General features: G+C 42.8%; 1 protein-coding gene across 1 annotated transcript; it reads right to left on the bottom strand.

Moving 5' to 3' along the window:
- Window positions 1–8179: 8179 nt before the first annotated feature.
- Window positions 8180–18481, bottom strand: LOC310992217 (uncharacterized protein; the record flags this gene model as incomplete). Its single annotated transcript, XM_083980236.1, has 16 exons — window positions 8180–8231; window positions 8388–8491; window positions 8590–8643; window positions 8747–8877; window positions 10015–10120; window positions 10234–10473; window positions 11447–11620; window positions 11746–11802; window positions 11924–12043; window positions 12472–12588; window positions 12805–12960; window positions 13919–15313; window positions 15411–15896; window positions 16609–17499; window positions 17892–18030; window positions 18306–18481. The coding sequence occupies 16 exons, from the start codon at window positions 18479–18481 to the stop codon at window positions 8180–8182; spliced, it is 4398 nt and encodes a 1465-aa protein (XP_083836362.1).
- Window positions 18482–19647: the final 1166 nt, after the last annotated feature.

Genomic DNA, 19647 nt, shown 5'->3' with positions numbered 1-19647 from the left:
CCAGTCTTAAAATGAATCACATGCTGTTGACCTTTACCAGGCCCCTGATCCGTCCTGGCCGGGCTTTAACACAGTGCTACCGTCACATCATCTGAAACTGGCACATTACTCAAGAGAGATGACAAGCCTGAAAGAGAGAGGAAAAGATAGAAAAGAAAGAGAAAGAGGAGCAAAGGAGAGTGAGGGAAGGAGAAAGAGGATGCTGGGAGATAATCTTATAATGTCCTTTTGCGCTATATATAGTCCTGAATCCTATATGGCTACTAGGTTGAGGGCTAAAATGCAAAATTGAGAAAACAGTAATAGCGGCAAAGTTGGGAGGAGAAAAAAATGAAGGAATAGATAGAAGCAGACACTGTGGGGGGAAGAGAGAGAGGGAGGCAAGCAATGAAACAATAAAAATGCAAATTAAAGGCATAAAAAATAGAAGAAATAGAAAAGTGATGGAGGAGAAGAGGAATGAGCTGGGGGAGCCTGCCAAGACCAGGAGGTGTAAGATGGGGCTGGTATGTAAAACTCAATGTCCCATCCAAAAGCTGAAAGGTTTGGCAGGGACGGGGATCAATACTTTCCCACAGACTCCGACTGTTGTGCTTCACATTTCCTGAACGCAGTGGAAAGACGGGGATGAAGAAAACAACATCAGGAAACAGCCGAACTAAAATAAGCAAGAGAAAGAAAGAAAGAAAGAAAGAAAGAAAGAAAGAAAGAAAGAAAGAAAGAAAGAAAGAAAGAAAGAAAGAAAGAAAGAAAGAAAGAAAGAAAAGCAGGTTACAGTAGGCTAAGTGGAGGTGTAACAAGCTGGAGGATTTTTTCTGCAGCACCACCACTGTTTTGGCCATTAAGCATGAAGGAGATTACTGTGTGGGGAAATTTCCATAAACATGCTTCTCTATTACCGCCCCCATTGTTCATGATTAATGAGATTAGCGTTGCCTTTGCGCACAGATTCAAGGATGTAATAGCAGCTAATTGCTTGTCTCTTCCCAAATTAGAGGATGCGTTGTTTGATATTTGTTTCAAAATGAATTTGCTCACAGTGATGAAGCTGCCTGGTATGGGAGCGAGTGCACCTGATAGGCACTGTCTGGATCATAAAGATGTGAGGAAAAATTGAAAGTGAACTGGAGTTGGGGAGAGAAAAGAAACGAGGGGAGCTGGAGGAGAGATAGAGTTTCGTGATGTGCAAGAGCAACCAAGCATTTCAAAGTGAACTGAAAAGGGGGGCAAACTGGCAAGAAAATGCAGGGTAAAAGAAAAGAAAAGTGGCAGTAATGTTAACTACTTGTGTGAGAAAATGGTGAAGATGAAAGGAGAAAATGAGGACTGTGCAAAAGAGACAGAGGAGAAATGGACAGATAAAGGTGTTTAGGGAAAGAATGCAAACAGAAAAGAAAAGGGGAGAAAAGAAGAAATGAGATGGGTTTGAAGTATGAAAGTGAAAATAATAGGCCTACAAAATCTTAACGAAAGAGAGAAAAGAAGAGGTAGAAGTAGTCTAGTGGAGAGAAAAGAGAGGACGGAGGAGAGGGTGGTGAGAGAAAGAGGAGGAAGGGGAGGGGAGGGGTGAGATAGGCAGAAAAATGAGCGAGACAAAAAGAGAGGAGATTGCTTTGAACGCTGTAGATCTGTCAGAATTGAATCACAGGCGGCCAGCTGTAAGCTCTGATAGTGCTTTGCCTCTAAATATAACAGGCTCTCAGATGGACTGATATGGCCACAACAACAGACACAGAGATGGTGAAGAGAAAAGACCGAGGCCCCACAACACAACACAACACATGAGGAGAGAAAGACGGCACAGAAGAATGCCGGAGCTGTAGTCGCTGCTCACCAGTCGGTAATTTGTATGTGATGAGATTTTTTTTTTAGCATGAATGAATGTGTTTGCATAATACGACAATATCCTATGCATGCGAGTTCCAGCACTTTACACACATGCCTGCTGTGACACACGCACACACACACACACAAAGCTGAGACAGTCTCATAACCACAACACAGCTGTATGACAAGTCAACAACGCACAACAACCTTCCAGCGTCAAGACCCATCTGTCCAGACACAGGAACCCGCTTTTAGAGCCTGATCTGTGGGTGTGAGCAGCAAGCCTGGCCCTGGAGGCGCTGGAAGTCGACTCCTAACCACCAACACCCCCCCCCCCCCCCCCCGCCCACTCCAGGACCCCAGGATGCTCAAGGTGTCAGTGGCCATGATGGAGTGACAACGTCCCCCGTGGGTGAAATTAAAACCTCAACACACCATCCTCCTTCTCCTCTTTCTCATCTGTCTCTCCATTTCCAGCAAACAAACACACACACACACAGACACAGACAACTGTCTCTCTGCATCGCTACACATACACACAATCCTGCGAGGAGGAGATACCCCCTGCAGTGTTGATACACTCATACACACATATGCACAACACACACACTGAAAGAAAACCAGAAGTGTCTTTAAGCGTCTTAAGAGAGTATCCTTGCAATAGTCTTCTGCCTATCAGCTGTTCCTATTGACATCCCTGTGACAAGCACATCCTCTATTTTCTACTTTTTTTTTTTTTTTTACTGTGTTCCATCTCTCTCCACCGCTCTGTGTCTAACTCCCATGTCGGCCTACATGAGAGCACGCAGAGCTGAGCTTTGCATCATTACCATCAAGCGCAGAAAATTAATTAACACAGAGGTCATTAACTCATGTAAACAAGATGTCGAGTCCACACTGCAGGGGCCTGTGCATCATGTATGTCGGGTGTGTACGTGCATCTTCATAATGAAGGTGAGGCTCCCCGGGGAGTGTAATCAGAGTCCTGTGGGTCCAGCTCAGAGGCCGGCTGCATAGAAGCAGCTGCACTCACCGTTTTTACTGAGGCTTTTTTTAGTTGGTGCAGTGCAGGACCACAGTGCATCATCTAAAACTTGAGCCTAACCCAACAGGTTTATATCTATTGATGTGCTCAAAGGCCTCATATAGTATTAATAAAGCTGAGGCAAGATGCCAGGATTCAATACCAAGCAAATCTTTGCTTATGTAGAGTTTGGACTGTTGGCCTGGGGCGGTTAAGAAAATGCAAAGCCAGAAATGAGCTAACATCTTATGATTAATGTAGAGGACAACCAAAGTGTTAAAATCCTCAAGTCGACACCCATCCCTTAGCTATACCATATACGGTATGCGCGCAAATAATTCAGAAAAATGGTCAGTGGAAATGTACTGGATGTAACAGTATTATTGTTGCAGTACAATTTTAACCCACAAGCAACTGTTCCTGTTGGTCAAGGTAGAGCAAATGTTTCTATATTATATACTTTATTATAACAAGTAGCTACCGGTATGATGCATGATATGTTATGAGCTCACTATTTCATTTTGTAAAATATTATTCTTAAAGTAAAACAGTCAAATAAATTAAAGTTGTAAAATAAACAATTTACTGAATTGTATAGTATAAAGAGACCTAAAAGTAAAACAGTCAAGTACAAATTAGAATTTAAGGACGATGTTCATGTGAATACTTTTTAGTTGTTTGAGTTAATTTTTCATTTGACATGCATGAGGCAGAATGAAGGAAGGAATAGGAGAGGAGCAGAGACAAAGGTCCAAAGAACTGAGCGATGGTGCTTTACAGGGTGTTTAGGTGCACTGAACCCTTCCACCTCAGCTCAAACTCATACACCATTGAATACAACACACACGCACTAATGCTAAACTTTCATACTCTCCCTCCTCCACCATGGTTCACTTTCTGCTGAGCCTGAGCGACAATGTTCTCAGAGGAGCTCCCGAAGCTGCCGAGCACAGCAGGTGATGATGAAGCAGTATTTTGCTGCTGATGCGTCTTCCTCTTCTTTCACTTGAGTTATTGGTGATGTGCCTAGATCATATTGAGTTGGGGCGGTGGCAGAGCCGGGAGGAGCAGTGGCCACCTACCTCACTCGCCCAGACTGCACAGAGAACCAAATTTCAGCTGAATCTTTTTTTTTTTTTCTGTGTGAAAGCATATTTTCTCAGCTCTATATCAGCTTTGGATTTAATAACATGAACGGCTCTGAGGTGAGTAAAATCATTAAGTTGCTATTTGAGCTCAACAGAACAATCAAAACACACGCAAACAGGACGAAAAACAACTTTTCCCCCACAGCTGTAACAATATGAACACAAACATGTCCTCACTAAGACTAATCCCTGTTGCTCAATTATGTTTAATGTTCAATTATGATGCAAGACATATTGAGGCCAGATATATTATTCTGTCAGCTGCCCTTGGCACCTATCTATCTATCTATCTATCTATCTATCTATCTATCTATCTATCTATCTATCTATCTATCTATCTATCGCCTACTGCAAAATAAATACACTCATCCCCAAAATTCATGGGCATGCATCATCAGAAAGGCTCTCTCTCACTGCTAAAGCAAATTCAGCCTCATATATCAAACACCATCAATCAAACAATCTGTGGTTTTGACTGGTCAGTCATGTTGGATAGCCTACCACAGGGCTCAAATCCCCAGTTTGAGTCTCAGACAGCTAACCATTTGCTGCGTGGCATTTTTCTTTGTGGACAGCAATCAATCACTTTGAATTTCTTGAATCTTTAGGGAGAAAGGAAGGAAGGAAGGAAGGAAGGAAGGAAGGAAGGAAGATTACTGAATTTGTAATCATGCATCAAGCGAAATAAATACACTGCTAGATATTTTTTTTTGTTGCTATGCCCTCATGGCTCTAATATAAACCCTTGACACATGTGAACTACTCTAGCAAACACTGACAAAGCTTAGCTAACTGTGGCTCCAGTTGTTGCTGCAAAGCTAACAGGTAGAGAGGGAGAAGTTACCTGTGGCCCAACAACAACCAATTACATCCAGCACAATTCACAACTCTGCGGCTAACAGCGTAGGCTACAAACTTGAAACTAAGTTGGACATCCGTAACAAATAATTGTACTGTAATGTTTGTTACCAGACAAAACAATGTGACACCAGTAGCTGCGTGCTAACTAGCTGCCTAACACCGATTGGCTCTGGGAGACACAGCAAACTTAACACTGTAGGCTACCCACCTGCCAGGCAGAAGCAGAGCAGCCTCTACTACTCTACCATCTGTCTTCATGCTTTTGACCTCTCTCTCATCATAGTTGGACTCATGATCAGGACCAACCAGACGAATCCCAGTGGGCCAGTGATCCATCACAACGTCCACGTTTGTTTTCCAACTAAGCCCCTGACAGCTCTGTCACTGGTGGTTTCTGGGTGGTACAGTATTTCTTTCCTCATTTGACCGAACAGTCTCCACTGCTGTAAAGGCCCACTGATGTCAACGCTTCCTTCACAGCTCACAGCTCTTCAAATTTTTTGTTCTTCAGTTTTTCTCATTCTTGACTGTGCAATCATGTTGTAGTGTGTACGGTACACTGCCACCCTGTTGCCAACCAGGACACTCCTTCCCATGCTCTGGCTGGCTGTCATGTTGCAGCAGTCAGTCTCTGCTGTCCCAGTCCTCATAACGTGGCGCTGATGGAAGTTGCTGCTTCTCCTCCTCCAAGTCTTTCAACTGGAACAGTCTGCTGCTGTGTACAATATTTACCATCTCTCTTTTTCTTTTTTTCTGTCCTTCGGTCCTGAGCACAGACTTGAACAGCCCCTGTGGTTGTTGTTGATGGTCTGAGTCACTTTGTTCATTTTCAGTTTCAAAAGCCAAGGCTGTGTAGGAATGCCTGATTCATTTTAAGTGCACACACAGGACAGACAGCAGGCAGACCACGAGATCTTCACCCAATTTGACAAAATAATAATTAACTCCAATTTTAAGATAGGATTATTATTATATATATATATATTTATTATTATTATTATATTACCTTTTTCCTTTGTTCTTTTTGTGTTTTTGTCCTCATTTTGGTTTGGTTTGCATGTAGGCTATACATTGCTGAATATGTCTACACAATTATGAATTTGTATTCATGATTTTGATTTTTGTGGGAAAAAAAAAAAAAAGATAGGTCAGCTCAGGTGATTGTGTTAATGTTAATGCCTCAGTTGTTTGATTGGCTAATTAGGCCTAATTAGGTTTGTGATAGTGAGTAGTGCCTCAACCTATTAGACTGGCTGGTGAAGACTGAGATGTTTGAGGCTAAATCTTTGCTAAAAGCACCTTAATATCACAATTACAACATGTTTTAGCTCTGTCTGTGCAATGTGTGACTCCAGATGTTAAAGTCATGGGTTTGATTCCCAGAGATCACATCCTAGCGCCCTCCTCAGCACTTTCAACATTTCTGGAAGGACATTTTCTACTTTGTAATGCAGTCTTGCATTAGGAAGATGAAAGCACTAGTAGTAACATTGAAACCGGCAGTCTGTGTGTTTGTTTGTTTTTTAGACCCGGGATAGAATCTATCAACATTTTAGACGGCCTCTCGTTGGCAATGGTTGTCCCACATTGTCCCACATAAAAATTGTCTTTGTCCCGCATTTGTTCTTTTGGGATCTCATCACCCTAGCTAATACGCACACACACACCCACGGCACTACACACAAAATCAGTGGATGGCTGTTTTCACTCTGAAAATCGCTGCCATCTAATGTTCATTAACGGGTAGTGTTTGAGTTGAATATAAAGGGAAAATCACTTAATGCACGCAGCAGCTTGTTGTTGCTGTTGTGGGATAATAAAAGAGTTGTGTAAAGACAAAAAGTTGTTTTCTGCTTTGTGACTGTTTCTCTTAGCTCTCTCACCCTATACATTGAAACTGAAATACATGGATTTGCCAAGTCTCAACTCTTAAGCACCCACTAGCACAGAGACAGCCTGGCACTGTAATGACAGTTAATATCATATAAACATTTATTCTCTATACAGTTGAAAGCAATCAATGGGAAATCAATATCATCAATTACTGATAGAAAAATACATTTGCTGCACCATGGTCACTCCACATTCGTACATACAGTAAGTAGCAAAAGAACATCACGTGTGTTGTGAACTTTGTATAAAACAAAAATCAATGTGAGGTGAGCGTGCAAACATGACATCAATAAGGTATGAAAGACAGTGTCACTCATACAAAAAGACATGTGGTATAATATACTCCATTGGCATATTCTTTTTTTTTTTTATAAGATTCTCTAAAAAAAATATCAGTGGTATTCTCTTTTTTTGATTAATGATTGTGTGCAAATCTTAGAACTAAAATAACATCTGGCTTCTGTGTTTAAGGAAATCACGTAGACCTATGAGGAGTAGGAAACAGATCAGTCTTTGGAGTGAATCTTCTTTTCTCATATTTGGCTTCATGTGTAAAAATCAAGTAAGATGACCCGCGGGTACAATGTTGTGTCGGCACATTATACAGTAAGTGTTGCTTTAAAAAAAAACACTTTTCATACAATAATTGTCCCATCAGCCAGCTGTTCACGTCACAGGGTCCACAGAGGCAGCAGTGGGGATCTGTCAGAGTTGAACACAGTGTAATAGTGCAGCAGATGCAGACGTCCCTCCAGTGTTAGTATATGTAGGTGTCACAGGCAGCGTTTGACTGAGATTGGCTTTTCTCAAACCATTTGCTTTTAGCCGTTTTTCTCGACTTGTTTGATTTGGCCTTTCACCTAGCGTTCACGAGGTGAAACGAGTGGGTGCAGGACTCGGGAACAGGAAGTTCTTCCAACGAGAATGGAGCCAATCCTCGCATGCTTTCACGTGCAGATCAAGTGTCAGCGCAGAGGCAGGAAATCATATGTGGTGTTTAGTTTGACATCTTCAGTTAATCATTTTGAGGTTTCATGGCTGGTCGCAGGTCACAATGTGCTCATAGGTAATGACCACGTGAGCTGAGTTTTTTCTGATTGGTTGACCTGAGCCTCACATGGAGAGTGTATCCCAGCAGTGTGACCATGTCTCCGCTGAGGTGGAAGGTAGGACGGCCCCTCAGAGGGCTGCTATAGATAGCTGTAGATGGCTGTGCATTGAAGGGCAGACACACACACACACAGGAGAGAGTTTGTCATTGTTTTGTATAGTCTCATCTGTTAATTTATTTTTAAATCAAAGGTTGCTAGAACACATCTGGTGTAGAAAATTATGTTTATGTCTAAACATTTCATCAGATTTGTACTTCATGCAGTTGTTGAATAACACTGATACAAAAGCACATGGATATCAAGATGCTCAGAACTTACCATTCACACCTCGGCCTGGTGAGGAAGGTTTTCACTGAGTTGTCGTAACTGCACAGAGACACTGACAAAAAGTTGAAGTAAAATGTGTGAATTTGACACTGTGAAACTGCAGAATCAACAGTCGCCTAATATTACTGGCCTTACTTCATCTACATCACAGTGTGAGATGTCGCAGTCAGTCAGTGCTGGTCTGTCCTGACTGACCTCCTGTATGTGGTGTTGACGCTGTTTGAACTCAGACCGTTAGATCCCAGGGTTTGGACACTGATATGAACCGGGACACTCAGGTCGACATTCTCCACAATACACTGCAGAAAGAGATACAAAACATGCAGCACATGAGTTGCTCTGTTTGTGGGAGTAACAGCATGCAAGTGATGAACGGCTTGAAGAGAGAGATTGATACCTTGGTGCACGCTGAGCTCATGACAGATTTGTGGAAGTTCCCATCTATGAACACCTGAGAGGTCATTCAAATAAAAAAAAAGAAAATCTTTCAGAATAACACATCCTTCAAAGTCACAGTCCACGTGTCATTGTACCTTTCAGTCTATTGGGCCTACCCTGTATCCATACACAAACGTGCCGTTACTGCAGCCCAGCTCGTCAAGCGGTGGCCTCTCCCAGCCAATCATCAGGCAGCTGTGGCCCACTGTTTTGATGACCTCAACAGAGCGCACCTCTGCTGGAGCTCCTGGGGGAGAAGAAGAACCAAGAAAAATCAACAACAATTAGGAGACTCTCTCTTTGTGTTTACCACTTCCATTTCTTCTTTTGTTATATGGTGTACTGCTTTTATCCACCTGCTATTGCTATGGTTCTAACACCAATAAACAAACCAAACAGGACACCGTGCATTCAGATGCAGAGCTAGATAATGAATTCAGAAAAAAAAGTAAAAGCTTATATTCGTTTACCGCAGTGTGTTATGTGGGCAATTTAAAACATTAAACTCCCAGAACAACATTTTCTCCAATACAAGAGATAAAAACAGAGACTGGCCCATATCAAGAAAACTAATATTCTTTCGTTGTACATCACAAAATTAGGCCCATGAGTGTAGAAAGTGTGCACACAGGGTGCAAGTTATTTTTCGTTGTATCAATAAAGCAAATACAACTTTTAACAAAAACAATTTCTTCCACCAGGACTTTCAAAAATGATGTGATTCATTCTTTACGTTATTACTGTGTGTAATAGAGAATATGAGCATCACCTGGTCTGGGTCTTGCTGGCTTTGTCTTATCTAGAGCAGCAGTGGTCTGTCTGGCTGACTTGTTGGATCTCTCAGGAGAGCGATGAGCAGATTGAGTCCCGGATGCAGCGAATGCAAGTCCATCATATGGTGGGGCAGCAGCACCATTAGAAATACTTAAATTGGGGGCAGTTGATTTGCCTGGGGCAGTCGGGTGTGAGGCAGTGGTCTTTGAATTAGTGTCAGAACATATAAAGACATCGGAGTCAGTGGTAGTGGTCCTCAGAGCTGAAGGAGTTGAAGCTGTATGTACTGTATCAGATATGTTGGGAGCAGCAGTGACTTCCTTTGTCAGTTTGGGAGACGTTTTCATATGAGTGGATTTGTCTTTGTTAGGTGCAACTGGGCAGGTAGATGAGCTAGAATGAGCAGATACTGTAGTTTTAGAACTGTCTGCTTTTAAATTATGGTAAGTAAAGGTGTTGGGATTAAATGCAACATTAGCAGATCTAGAGGCAACTGCATTGAAAAGTGTTGTTGACTTAGCAGCAAGTTCATTTGTTACCAAAGGAGTGTGCTGAGTGTGGCTTGAAGCGGTGGTGACAGGGACAGAGTTGGAATGTGGTTTATTGAAACTGAAGCTCTGCTTTTTGTTTGTCTGAGACGTCAGGTTGAGGCCTGCAGGAGCAGAAGATGAGAGACTTTTCCTGGACTCATGTCCTCGTCCTCTGCTCACTGGAACCTTGTAATGAAGGAGAAAAGCATTTATTAGACATAAACTGTGCCAACATCTCCCTTAATGCAAAACTGTGGATACATCTTGATTTGTGAGTGTAATTATCTATTTCAGTGTACCTTATAGCTGCTCTTGAGAGTCCTCTGGAGTTCCTCATGCAGGTTGATGATCTTCTCAGGACTACTCAGCCTCCTGCGCACACTGCTGGGCATGCTGGGGGTTGGAGGAGCAGGACTCCACGAGGATCCAGCTGAACGGGTCAGATCTGGGGAGGACTTTCCTTTCACGTCCGGATGATGAAGTCCAACCTTTTCTGGACCTTTGCTTGCTTGGATTGGTTCACTGGCAGTGGGAGATGGCTGTTGTGGGATTGAGAAAAATATCATGGTGTGTTTCCAATTTAATTTAACATTTGTAGTACAGACTATTAAAGGTGTTTCTGTTCCACATTTTAAACATGGACACAATAATGTCAAATTAACTGCAATACTTTGACAGCTTCTACCTCTTCCTCACTGGCATACTTCTTAATGCTGATATGTAAATTAGTACTGCATTTCCTAAAAACCCAGTTGCGAACGGGACACTTTGCTACACTGATGGAAGGTTTTTGCTCTAATGAAAACAATAAAGATGACTTGTTGACATGACATGTTCTACAGCCTGACAGTGTTAAAAAACATAAAAGAACAAAGCCATGAACTGTAAAGCCATGAGGCATTTTTACTGAATCCTTGGCTTGGTAGCATAAAACATACAGATATACCAGAGGCCAGGAATTAGGTATTACTTTACAAGACATGTGCAGTAATGGTTTATTGCTGCTAAAAAAGTTACACCTGACATTTTTATTTAAATTAAAACAAACACATATTGGAATACAAAAATACCCACATTCCCCTAGCCTAAGGATTAATAAAATAGCATGTTGACTTCAATGTGTTTTCATGATCTCACCTGTGCTGTGTTGGTGACCAAGTTCTCTTTCAGAGGTGAAAGAACAGACGTCGCTGCAACACTGGTTTTCTCTTGCACTGGTGAAGTTGGCACAGGGGAGTTGGCATTTTTCTTTATTTCTCCTGTTGCTGCAGCGGAGACTTCACCCCTGCAGGCTTGAATATTTGCTGAAGACTCAGTGGTGGATATAGACATATATTTCTTACTGCATTTTTTAACTCCAGACCCAGGCGTCAATCCGTTTTGGCGCTGCTCGTTTGCAGGTGTGGATGCAGCAGCGCAGGTCAGATCAGATTTGAGTCCACTGGTGTAGTCTGGAAGTTTTGATATAAATCTAGGTGTAAACCTGGCACCGCTATCTTCAGTCCTTCCGACATTTCCTGGAGTGAATGCTGCTGTGTAGTCCTGCAGAGCAGTGTCACTGAGGAGCTGCTCCACCTGCTGTGTGAGCATGGAGTCTACGCAGCCTTGTCTGTGCATGGCTTTCACCATCTGAGCTAAAAGGTTGTTCCTCTCTTGACACTTCACCACGAGGCACGACAACTTGGCCTGTTATTGGACGAAAGGCTTGTCAGTCAAAATCAGCTGCTGAAAGCACTGACACATGACAGAAAATAAATAAGATGTCAGTACTATGAAGTGTCAGACTGTACAGCATATCTCTCTGTGCTCACCTTTAAGGGAGCTATATCCAGGTCTGTCTGGCTTCTCTTTTTCAGCAGTGCATCATACTGCAAACCAAACAAAATGAAACATGAACATTATTACATAGATATCAATAAAAACATATCAGCTTATAACATAACTGACTGCTTAAACTATATCATGGCGTAAAAAAAAGCTGGTTGTTACCACCTTTGCTCTGATGTCGTTGTAGCGTGTCCGAAGTGACATGAGAGCAGTGTCACCCTGGCTGTCCTGTCCTCGTTTTAGGGCGATATACTCAGAGTTCAGCTCTTCAAGAGCCACCGTCTGTGGAGCGTTACACATACACACACACACATACAGTGAATGACAGATCAGTGATGAAACCTGTCGCATGATGTTGCTGCTTTCTCATCTTTATATATTTGCAATCGTCCATTATTGCTCAATTTTACACAATCAAGACAACATTTAAAGTCAAACAAGTGAAGAAGAATAGCAATTGCGAGTATTGAAGTCTGGACTGTAAATGTGATACATCCATGCATAAGCAGCAGTCTAATAATGAAACTCGCTTTTCAGAAAGGAGAAACTGGTGTTGGTTAAATTGTGCCACATGATGCCAGATGATCCTTTTACATCGTCTTTGCTAATATAAGATTCAATCAAATAGAGGAGATCAAATTTATTACATTGCAGCATTTTGGGTTAATGTCTTTCAATGAAATATAACAAAACCAGGGAGGAATTGTTACCTTGGCTTTGAGCTGAGCTGTGAGGATGTTGTATTGCTCCTGTATCTGTGTCTTCAGTGACAGGGCATCAGTCTTCTCCCTGACCAGACCTGACAGTTTGCTCTGCAGCTGTTTCACCTATGGCAGACAAAACTGCTGTTTAGGACAGACTTTTAACTCTGCACATGGAGGAGACACTACTACTGTATATACAGAAAACACTGAGGTGTCCAAACAAAGGAATAACGGCTTGTAATGCTAAATAAATTTGTAGGTAAACAAGCAGAACAAAAGGTATTGTCACAAAGTTGAAGTTATGAAGTGTAAATCATTTTTATGTATCTTGTTAAATACCTGGGTATTGAGGTTCTCGTTTTCCCTCTGGGTTTCCTCCATCTGACTGGTTACATCAGTCAGTCTCACCATCTTTTCAGCTGTGTAGGCTGCCTTCCTTTCTGCCTGCTCTCTCCTGGCCTCTGACTCATTCAACTCACCGTACAGCTTCTTTGTCTGAACATGTGAACAAACATAAACATCAACATTGTGTGTTCGCTAAGTTTCATCCTCCTGTAAACATGATACAATGAAAAGATTTCACACTGAATAAACCAACTATCCTTGTGGTCGAGTCTGGATTTGTAAATCTGTCACATTCAAAAATGTAAGGTTCTTGTGTCATTTTACGTGTTCAAACAATTATACAGATAAAAATACAACATCAACATATGAACATATAACATATTTGTTTGTCCTTTACTGAAAAGACCAAAGTAAACCCGATTTTAGCAAAAGTGAAGGAAAGTTGTGAAAACTCACTTCTTCACGGCTCTTGTCCACTTCCTCTTGTGACTTCTCGAGTTGCGTTCCCAAATCTCCAATCTCCCTCATCAAATCGCTTTGCTCCTACAGTCCATCAAAAACATTCAGTGTAAGTTCACAGTCATTAAACATTATCATACACAATGAGCCAAAATGCTGAAAGGATACAAAAGGAGACAAAACAGTACGGATGGGAAACGAACCCCAGTATAAACCCAGTGCAAATATTTTCCAACATGAAGTGACAGAGAAATTAAGAAATTTTCATATTTGTTGTTGCTATATAAAAGCTACAGTATTTAGCACATTACATCTCAGCATCTCTGTTTCTTATCAAGGCAATGGTCTGTAATGTATTTTTGGTTGTTCACAGTCCCAGCTCTCTGACCCTGAGTATGGGCACATTTCCATCATTGCACCATTAGTCTTAATTTCTTCAAAACAAATCTTCTGAAGTTTTCTTCTCAAGAATGTAACATCTATGTAAATTAAGCAATTTTTAATTTGTTACAAAAAGAGAACTGTTTAACAACCCGACTGATAAGTAGTATCAATAAAAGTAGTAGTACCTTTAAATTGTAATAATCGACATCCTTACACAATGGGCACCGATTCAATACACAAACACATAAATCACACACGTCTGTACCTGTACAGAGTTTCCTTTGTGGTTTTTAGTCTGACATCTCTGTGCAGCAAAGTCCCCGGTCCCAATAAGTCTCTGAGGACCCTCTGTCTCCTTCATCATGCCATTACTGTTTGGATTCAACAGATGCTGTCCCTGATTCCTCTCCTCTGTTTGGGTTTGGCTGGGGGGAGCAGATTGGAGACGACTTCTTTCCTCTCTCAGGCCCTGAATTACAAACAGCATCTGCTTTTCCTCCTGTTTCAAACAAGTGATTGAATTTTGAAGTCTTTCTTTTTCTTCTCTCAGACTGCTAACTGACTTAATCGACGTATCACTGCCTTCTTGTAAAGTGTAAGATGATTGCTCCCGTTCTCGCTGTTCTTTCTGATAATTGTGGGAGATGGTTAGTTCCTCTTTCTCCTGTTTCAAAATGAGCACTGCCTGGCGTAACTGTTCGCTCTCCGTCTTTAAACTTTGCAGGGACTGCATGATTCGATCTCTCTCCTCTTTTCCGCTTGAGAGAGATTCTGTCAACGCCTCTTTTTCTCTTTCAGAACCAGATAAAAACTTAATTAGCTGCTCTTTCTCCTCCTTCAGGTCACTCATGGACTTAATAAAGTGAACTCTCTCATCTTTCAGCCCACAGACTTTCCTGGTAAGCTGCTCCCTCTCTTGCTTGAGACCAGTCAAACATTGAGAGATGCGGTCTTTCTCCTCCTTCAGTCCCCAAACTGCCCGAGTTAACTGCTGTTTCTCTTCTGTCTGTGTCTTCACTGCCATGGCTACTTCTCCGTGCTGCTGCCTGAGAGAGCTGATGTTGCCTGTCAGTTCGTCTTGTTCTGCTTTGAGGCTCTGGACTGTTTTGGTCAGGTAGTCCACTTGATCAGTCAGTGAATTGTTTTGCGGGCTTCTCTGCAATGGATCATGATGATTGTTTTTTTGAAATGCATGAGCTGAAGCTGTAGACAAATCATCTGGTTGTGGACTTGACATCAACTGTGGTTCGTCTTGCCCTTTTAGCACACTTTCAACTATACTGTCCACACATGCTTCTAGGCCAATCAGCTCTCCGCTCTCTTGTAACTTTTGCTGCAGCTCCATGATGGTGTTGAGATCATCCTCAGTCTTCCTGGTGAGCTCTGTGATCAGACACGATTGCTCCTGGTTCTCCTGCTCCAGCTTGGATCTGTCTTCCTCCAACCTGGAGATCCGCTTCCTCAGCTGTGTTCGCTCAGCTCCGATCTCCTCCTCTCCGAGCTCAATGTGAGCCAGCAGCTCCTGGATCCGGTCCGCCAAGGCTCGGTTCTCCTGATTAAGACCCTGGACAAGATCATCCTGTGCAAGGCCGAGAATGGTGTTGTCTTGGACAGAAGGCTGGAGATGGTCACCTCCGTCACAGGTGGATGGTATGTCGATCTGTATGTCAGAGAGGTTGAATATGATTAGTGATACACTGGATGCAGAGCAAAGCTTCTTCATTTTTGAAAACACAGCTGGGAGTGCTTTAACATACCTTTCCTCTTGAGGCCTGCTCTGCTCCCTCTCGTTCCTCTGCCTGTTTCCTGAGTTGTAATTTTAGCTGAGTATTCTCCTCAGCCACCACCTCCAGCTGTTCCTGTGCACGCTGCAGGGCAGCCTCCAGACGGTCACGTTGCTTTTGAAGAGCCTCAACATCTCGTCCTAACCCCAAGCTTCTGTATGCTTCCCTCAGGGCATCAGATTCCTCACTGGGGCTTTCCTCCAGGTTGAACAGCCCTCTGGAGAACCAGGCCTCCTGTTTAAACTCGTCCACTGTCTCTGTAGTGAAGGAGAGTGACTGGAAGCTGAGGTTTTGTTTGGAGCCACAGTGAGCAAAGAGCTTCTTCACAGGGTCGGATTTGCCAGGTGATGACTGATCCTCCGTGTTGTTGCGTGTGCTCTCTGCTGTGCCCTGGTGGTGAAGACACTGAACTGCAGATGAATCTGACTGGTCCACTCCCCCATTCAAGATCAGCTGGACCTGCATTGAGATCAGAATTTTAAAAAAAAGTTTTAAATACATATGGAAACAATAAAACACTTGATATTTAAGGTCATTTGTACAAACACAAGGGGAGAAGTGGTTATGTAACGCACACACACACAAAAGGGCTTTCACTGTTTGGGAACATTCAGCCTTTTTATCCTGTAATTCATGCAATAATAAGGAGGGATTTACAGCACTGAGCCAATAACACCAGATCAAACATCTATAAATCCTTTAGTTATTTTTACCAAGTTATTTTACCAACCAAAAACTGGTGAAACTGCAGGACGGGAAACAAACAACTACTTAGTTGTTGTAATTGTAATATTTTCTAAAGAGTTTTAAAATAGGAATGAGGGAATTTGCTTTTCAAAAATGTGTCAGGCACAAATAATCCTCTTGGTTTATACAGACACACAACAAATCCTCCTCATTGTGAGTTCTATTTTACGCTCTTGGCATCCGCATGCAGAACTTCGGGTACTTTGCAGCACATCAGACTTTTAGCTGAGCAGATTCTCCAAAATGGAAAGTCTCATCACTTTTCACTGGATCTTTTTAGGTGTATCTGCAGTTGTTTTTGATGCTGCTTGAATGTGCTTGCGTATGACATCCTGTGTTTTGTTGAGTGTCTCATTTTTTTTTCAGAGATTCAGATCTCATTGTGACTCTCTGATTGACATTGAATCTAACATGTTTTACACACCTGTGAGGAATGTCCCATGGTGGTGGGACATGGCTGAGTGTTGGAGGGCTCAGGACAAACAGCTGGACTGTGGATGGGCAAGCTCGTCCCAGGACCCGGGCAGGTGGACTCAGGGACCACAGACGACTGACTGGGTGTTTGGTTTGCAGCTTCCCTGAGGATCTGTTGGAGTCTGTGGTTCTCTTCTCTCAGCTCCTCCACCTCTTCCATCAGGGAGCTTTCAGACAGCTTCAGCTGCTCCACCTCTGCCTTCGTCTCCTCCACTTTGCAGCTCAAGAAGTGTCTGTTCTCCTGCGCCTCTTGGAGCTGCTCCGTCAGTCCCCTCCGCTCTGTCATCCCATCTTCCTCCCTCTCCAGCAGCACCCTGAGGTCCTCCTGCAGACTCAGGATGAAGCCTTGCAGCCTGGCTTCATTTGAGCTCTGTGGTGGGTCCTTGTTTCTTCCTCCTCCTCCTTCCATGTCTTTTTCTGTCTTTCCCTCGTCGCCCACTCGCCCTCCTTCTCTGTCCATTCTCATAATTGGCTGCCACTGCCTCCTCCTCTCCTCCTTTTTCTCCTCTTCTCCCTCACCCTCTCCTCTCATAGAGGTTAGCCTCTCTTGCTCTGTCCAATGTGTTACAGTCCCAGCAGTAATCCTGACCGCACTGATTGCTGCCATCCCAGTGGCGGCACTCACAGTCATGTCGAGCAGCTGCTTCTCTAAAGTGTAGATGCGGTTCTGTAGGCTCTGCTCTCTATCCCGGGCCAGACTGAGCTTGTGTTGGAGTTGGGTTTTATAGTTCTCAAAGTACTGGGACTGGCGGCTCATCTCCTCCTCTTTGGCCTTCAGCTGCCTCTGACAGCGCTGCAGTCGCTCCCTCCACACCTGCTCCCCTCGCTCCTTCTCCTGAGTCTGAATAGCAGAGAAGATGGAAAGAGGAGGGCAAAGACAAATTTGTCATATTTAAGACTGGGATACTACAGTAACTGTTATTCTGTGTCCTCTGCCAATACTTTCTAGTATTTTTTGTTTTTCTTATAGCACTGATTAAATATAAATAATAAAATTATACATTCCTGCTGCCTACCAGCACCAGACTCTACTTGAGGCTGTGCATTGATGTTTGATTAAAATATAAATCAAATAAAATGACATGTCTTGTCTACAGTGTTTTAACAATAAACAGCAGATGAAAGCATTATGGTCCTTTCCATTACTTTTTTCCATCATTGTACACAGAATTTGTGTTATGGTCTGCACATCAATGTCTATAGATGTCTTCAAAAAAACACCTGAGCACTCACCATGGTCCTGACCTCCTCCCTGAGCATGTGGAGTCTTTGGTCCAGCCTCTGGGAGTGTTGCATGCTGGGGAGGTGGGCGGCAGAGGCTTGATAGAGCTGTAGCAGCAGACTCCTCTCTGACCTCTCTAACCCTCTGATCCTTCCACCGCAACACAAGACAGGCAAGCTCGCGTTACATCGTCGTCTTAACTTCATACAAATACATTTGAATCTGCTTTATCTCCATTATTAGAAAAAAAGATACAAGGTAGGTACAGCTCCGATAGCGGGTTATTCCAAGGGAGATGTTAGCAGAAGCCTGTGCAATGTGCAATGCCGTCAGGTGTGTGTGATATGTGATATCACCTTGGCCAAAAGTGAGTGTATAGTAGCTGGTGTGTGTGTCACTGGATCCCCTCACCCTCACTCTCTCACCTGTTCCTCTGGTAACTGTCAGACTGGTGAATGGTTGAACCTGCTTTCTGCTCCAGGACCTTCACTCTGTCACACAGAAGCCGCAGGTCTGGATCAATTCCCATCAAGTCTGTTGCCACGGTAACTGTACTACTTCCGGGATCCGTCGTCTCTGATGAGACCACGTGATCCTCCATTGGTTAATAAGCCAGTGCCCTCAAGGTGAGTTTTACCTATGGCACAAGAACCAGTGGTTTCAGACTCGTTCAGCACAGGAAGAACAAGTGAAACAGCATTAAACCAAGTTAATTCTTCTTATGTACATGTTCCTCAAAAACAAACTGACACAGACAAAGGTACGTAGATGATGGCATAGAATAAGAAAGATACACACAAAATACAGTCATGTATAATTCACGATGTCAACAGCTTGGTAGCAAGTAGTTGGGTACAGGTATCTCTCAGGTTACTCTGCCTCCTGCATGTAATCTCTCCTCTCCTCCTGCATGTAATCTCTCCTACGACATTTCACAAATCCCCCCCCATCCCCAAAAACCTCAATGATGAGAAACAAACTCCACAGTTCCCAAGAATAAAATGTGGTCAGTGCTCAGTGGTCTCGGAGGGCAAATCAAGTGGGTATCTTCTAAAACTGCTGCATGTATAGCATTTTCCAAAATCAATGTTAATTGGGGCTTTATACAACAAACAGTAAAAACAAGGACAAAGGAGTATAAATATGCAAGACCTTGACACAAGACAAGCACTCACATGCAGCATATAAAACATGTTATTCATGGGCTAAAATTGATGGTTTGGTTAGCCTAAGCTCCAAAAAGACAGTACATTTTGGAGATTTATCTGCTGAATGTTATAAACTTTTTTACATTTTATTTTTGCACTAAAAGAGGACTATCCAACATAGAGGATTAAGAAAGGATATTTTAACGGCAATGAACAGGAGGACTGACTACACAAGCAAAACTGTGTCTTCACATGGGCACCACACTAGTTTTTAGTTAAACCAAATAAGTAAGCTAGCAAGCAAGTGTGGCTAATGCATAACTTGGTACAGACAAGAATAGATAAATCTTAAAGGACTCAAATTCCTATCAGCACAATATTGGAAAATGATCTGTTTAATTCTAAAAACTGTAAAACTGATGAGGCTTTCAATTAGCTGTGGCAGTAATAAATGTGCAATGCTGTAAATTCTCAAAATTGAATTCAATAACCTGGTTTTCTGCTCCACTGGTGGCAGTTTCATCGTCTCAGCGCAGCGACGAGCTTCCAGTAAGTTCTGCTTCTGCACCGTAGTTCCCTTAGAAACGCCACAGAGGTTGGAGTTTGCCAGAATCCTCCA

Source organism: Trachurus trachurus (assembly GCF_905171665.1).
Source record: "Trachurus trachurus genome assembly, chromosome: 10".
In the NCBI taxonomy this organism is placed as follows: Eukaryota; Metazoa; Chordata; class Actinopteri; order Carangiformes; family Carangidae; genus Trachurus; species Trachurus trachurus.
The sequence above is the reverse complement of the archived record's forward strand: the minus strand, read 5'-3'. Positions and strand labels throughout refer to the sequence as shown.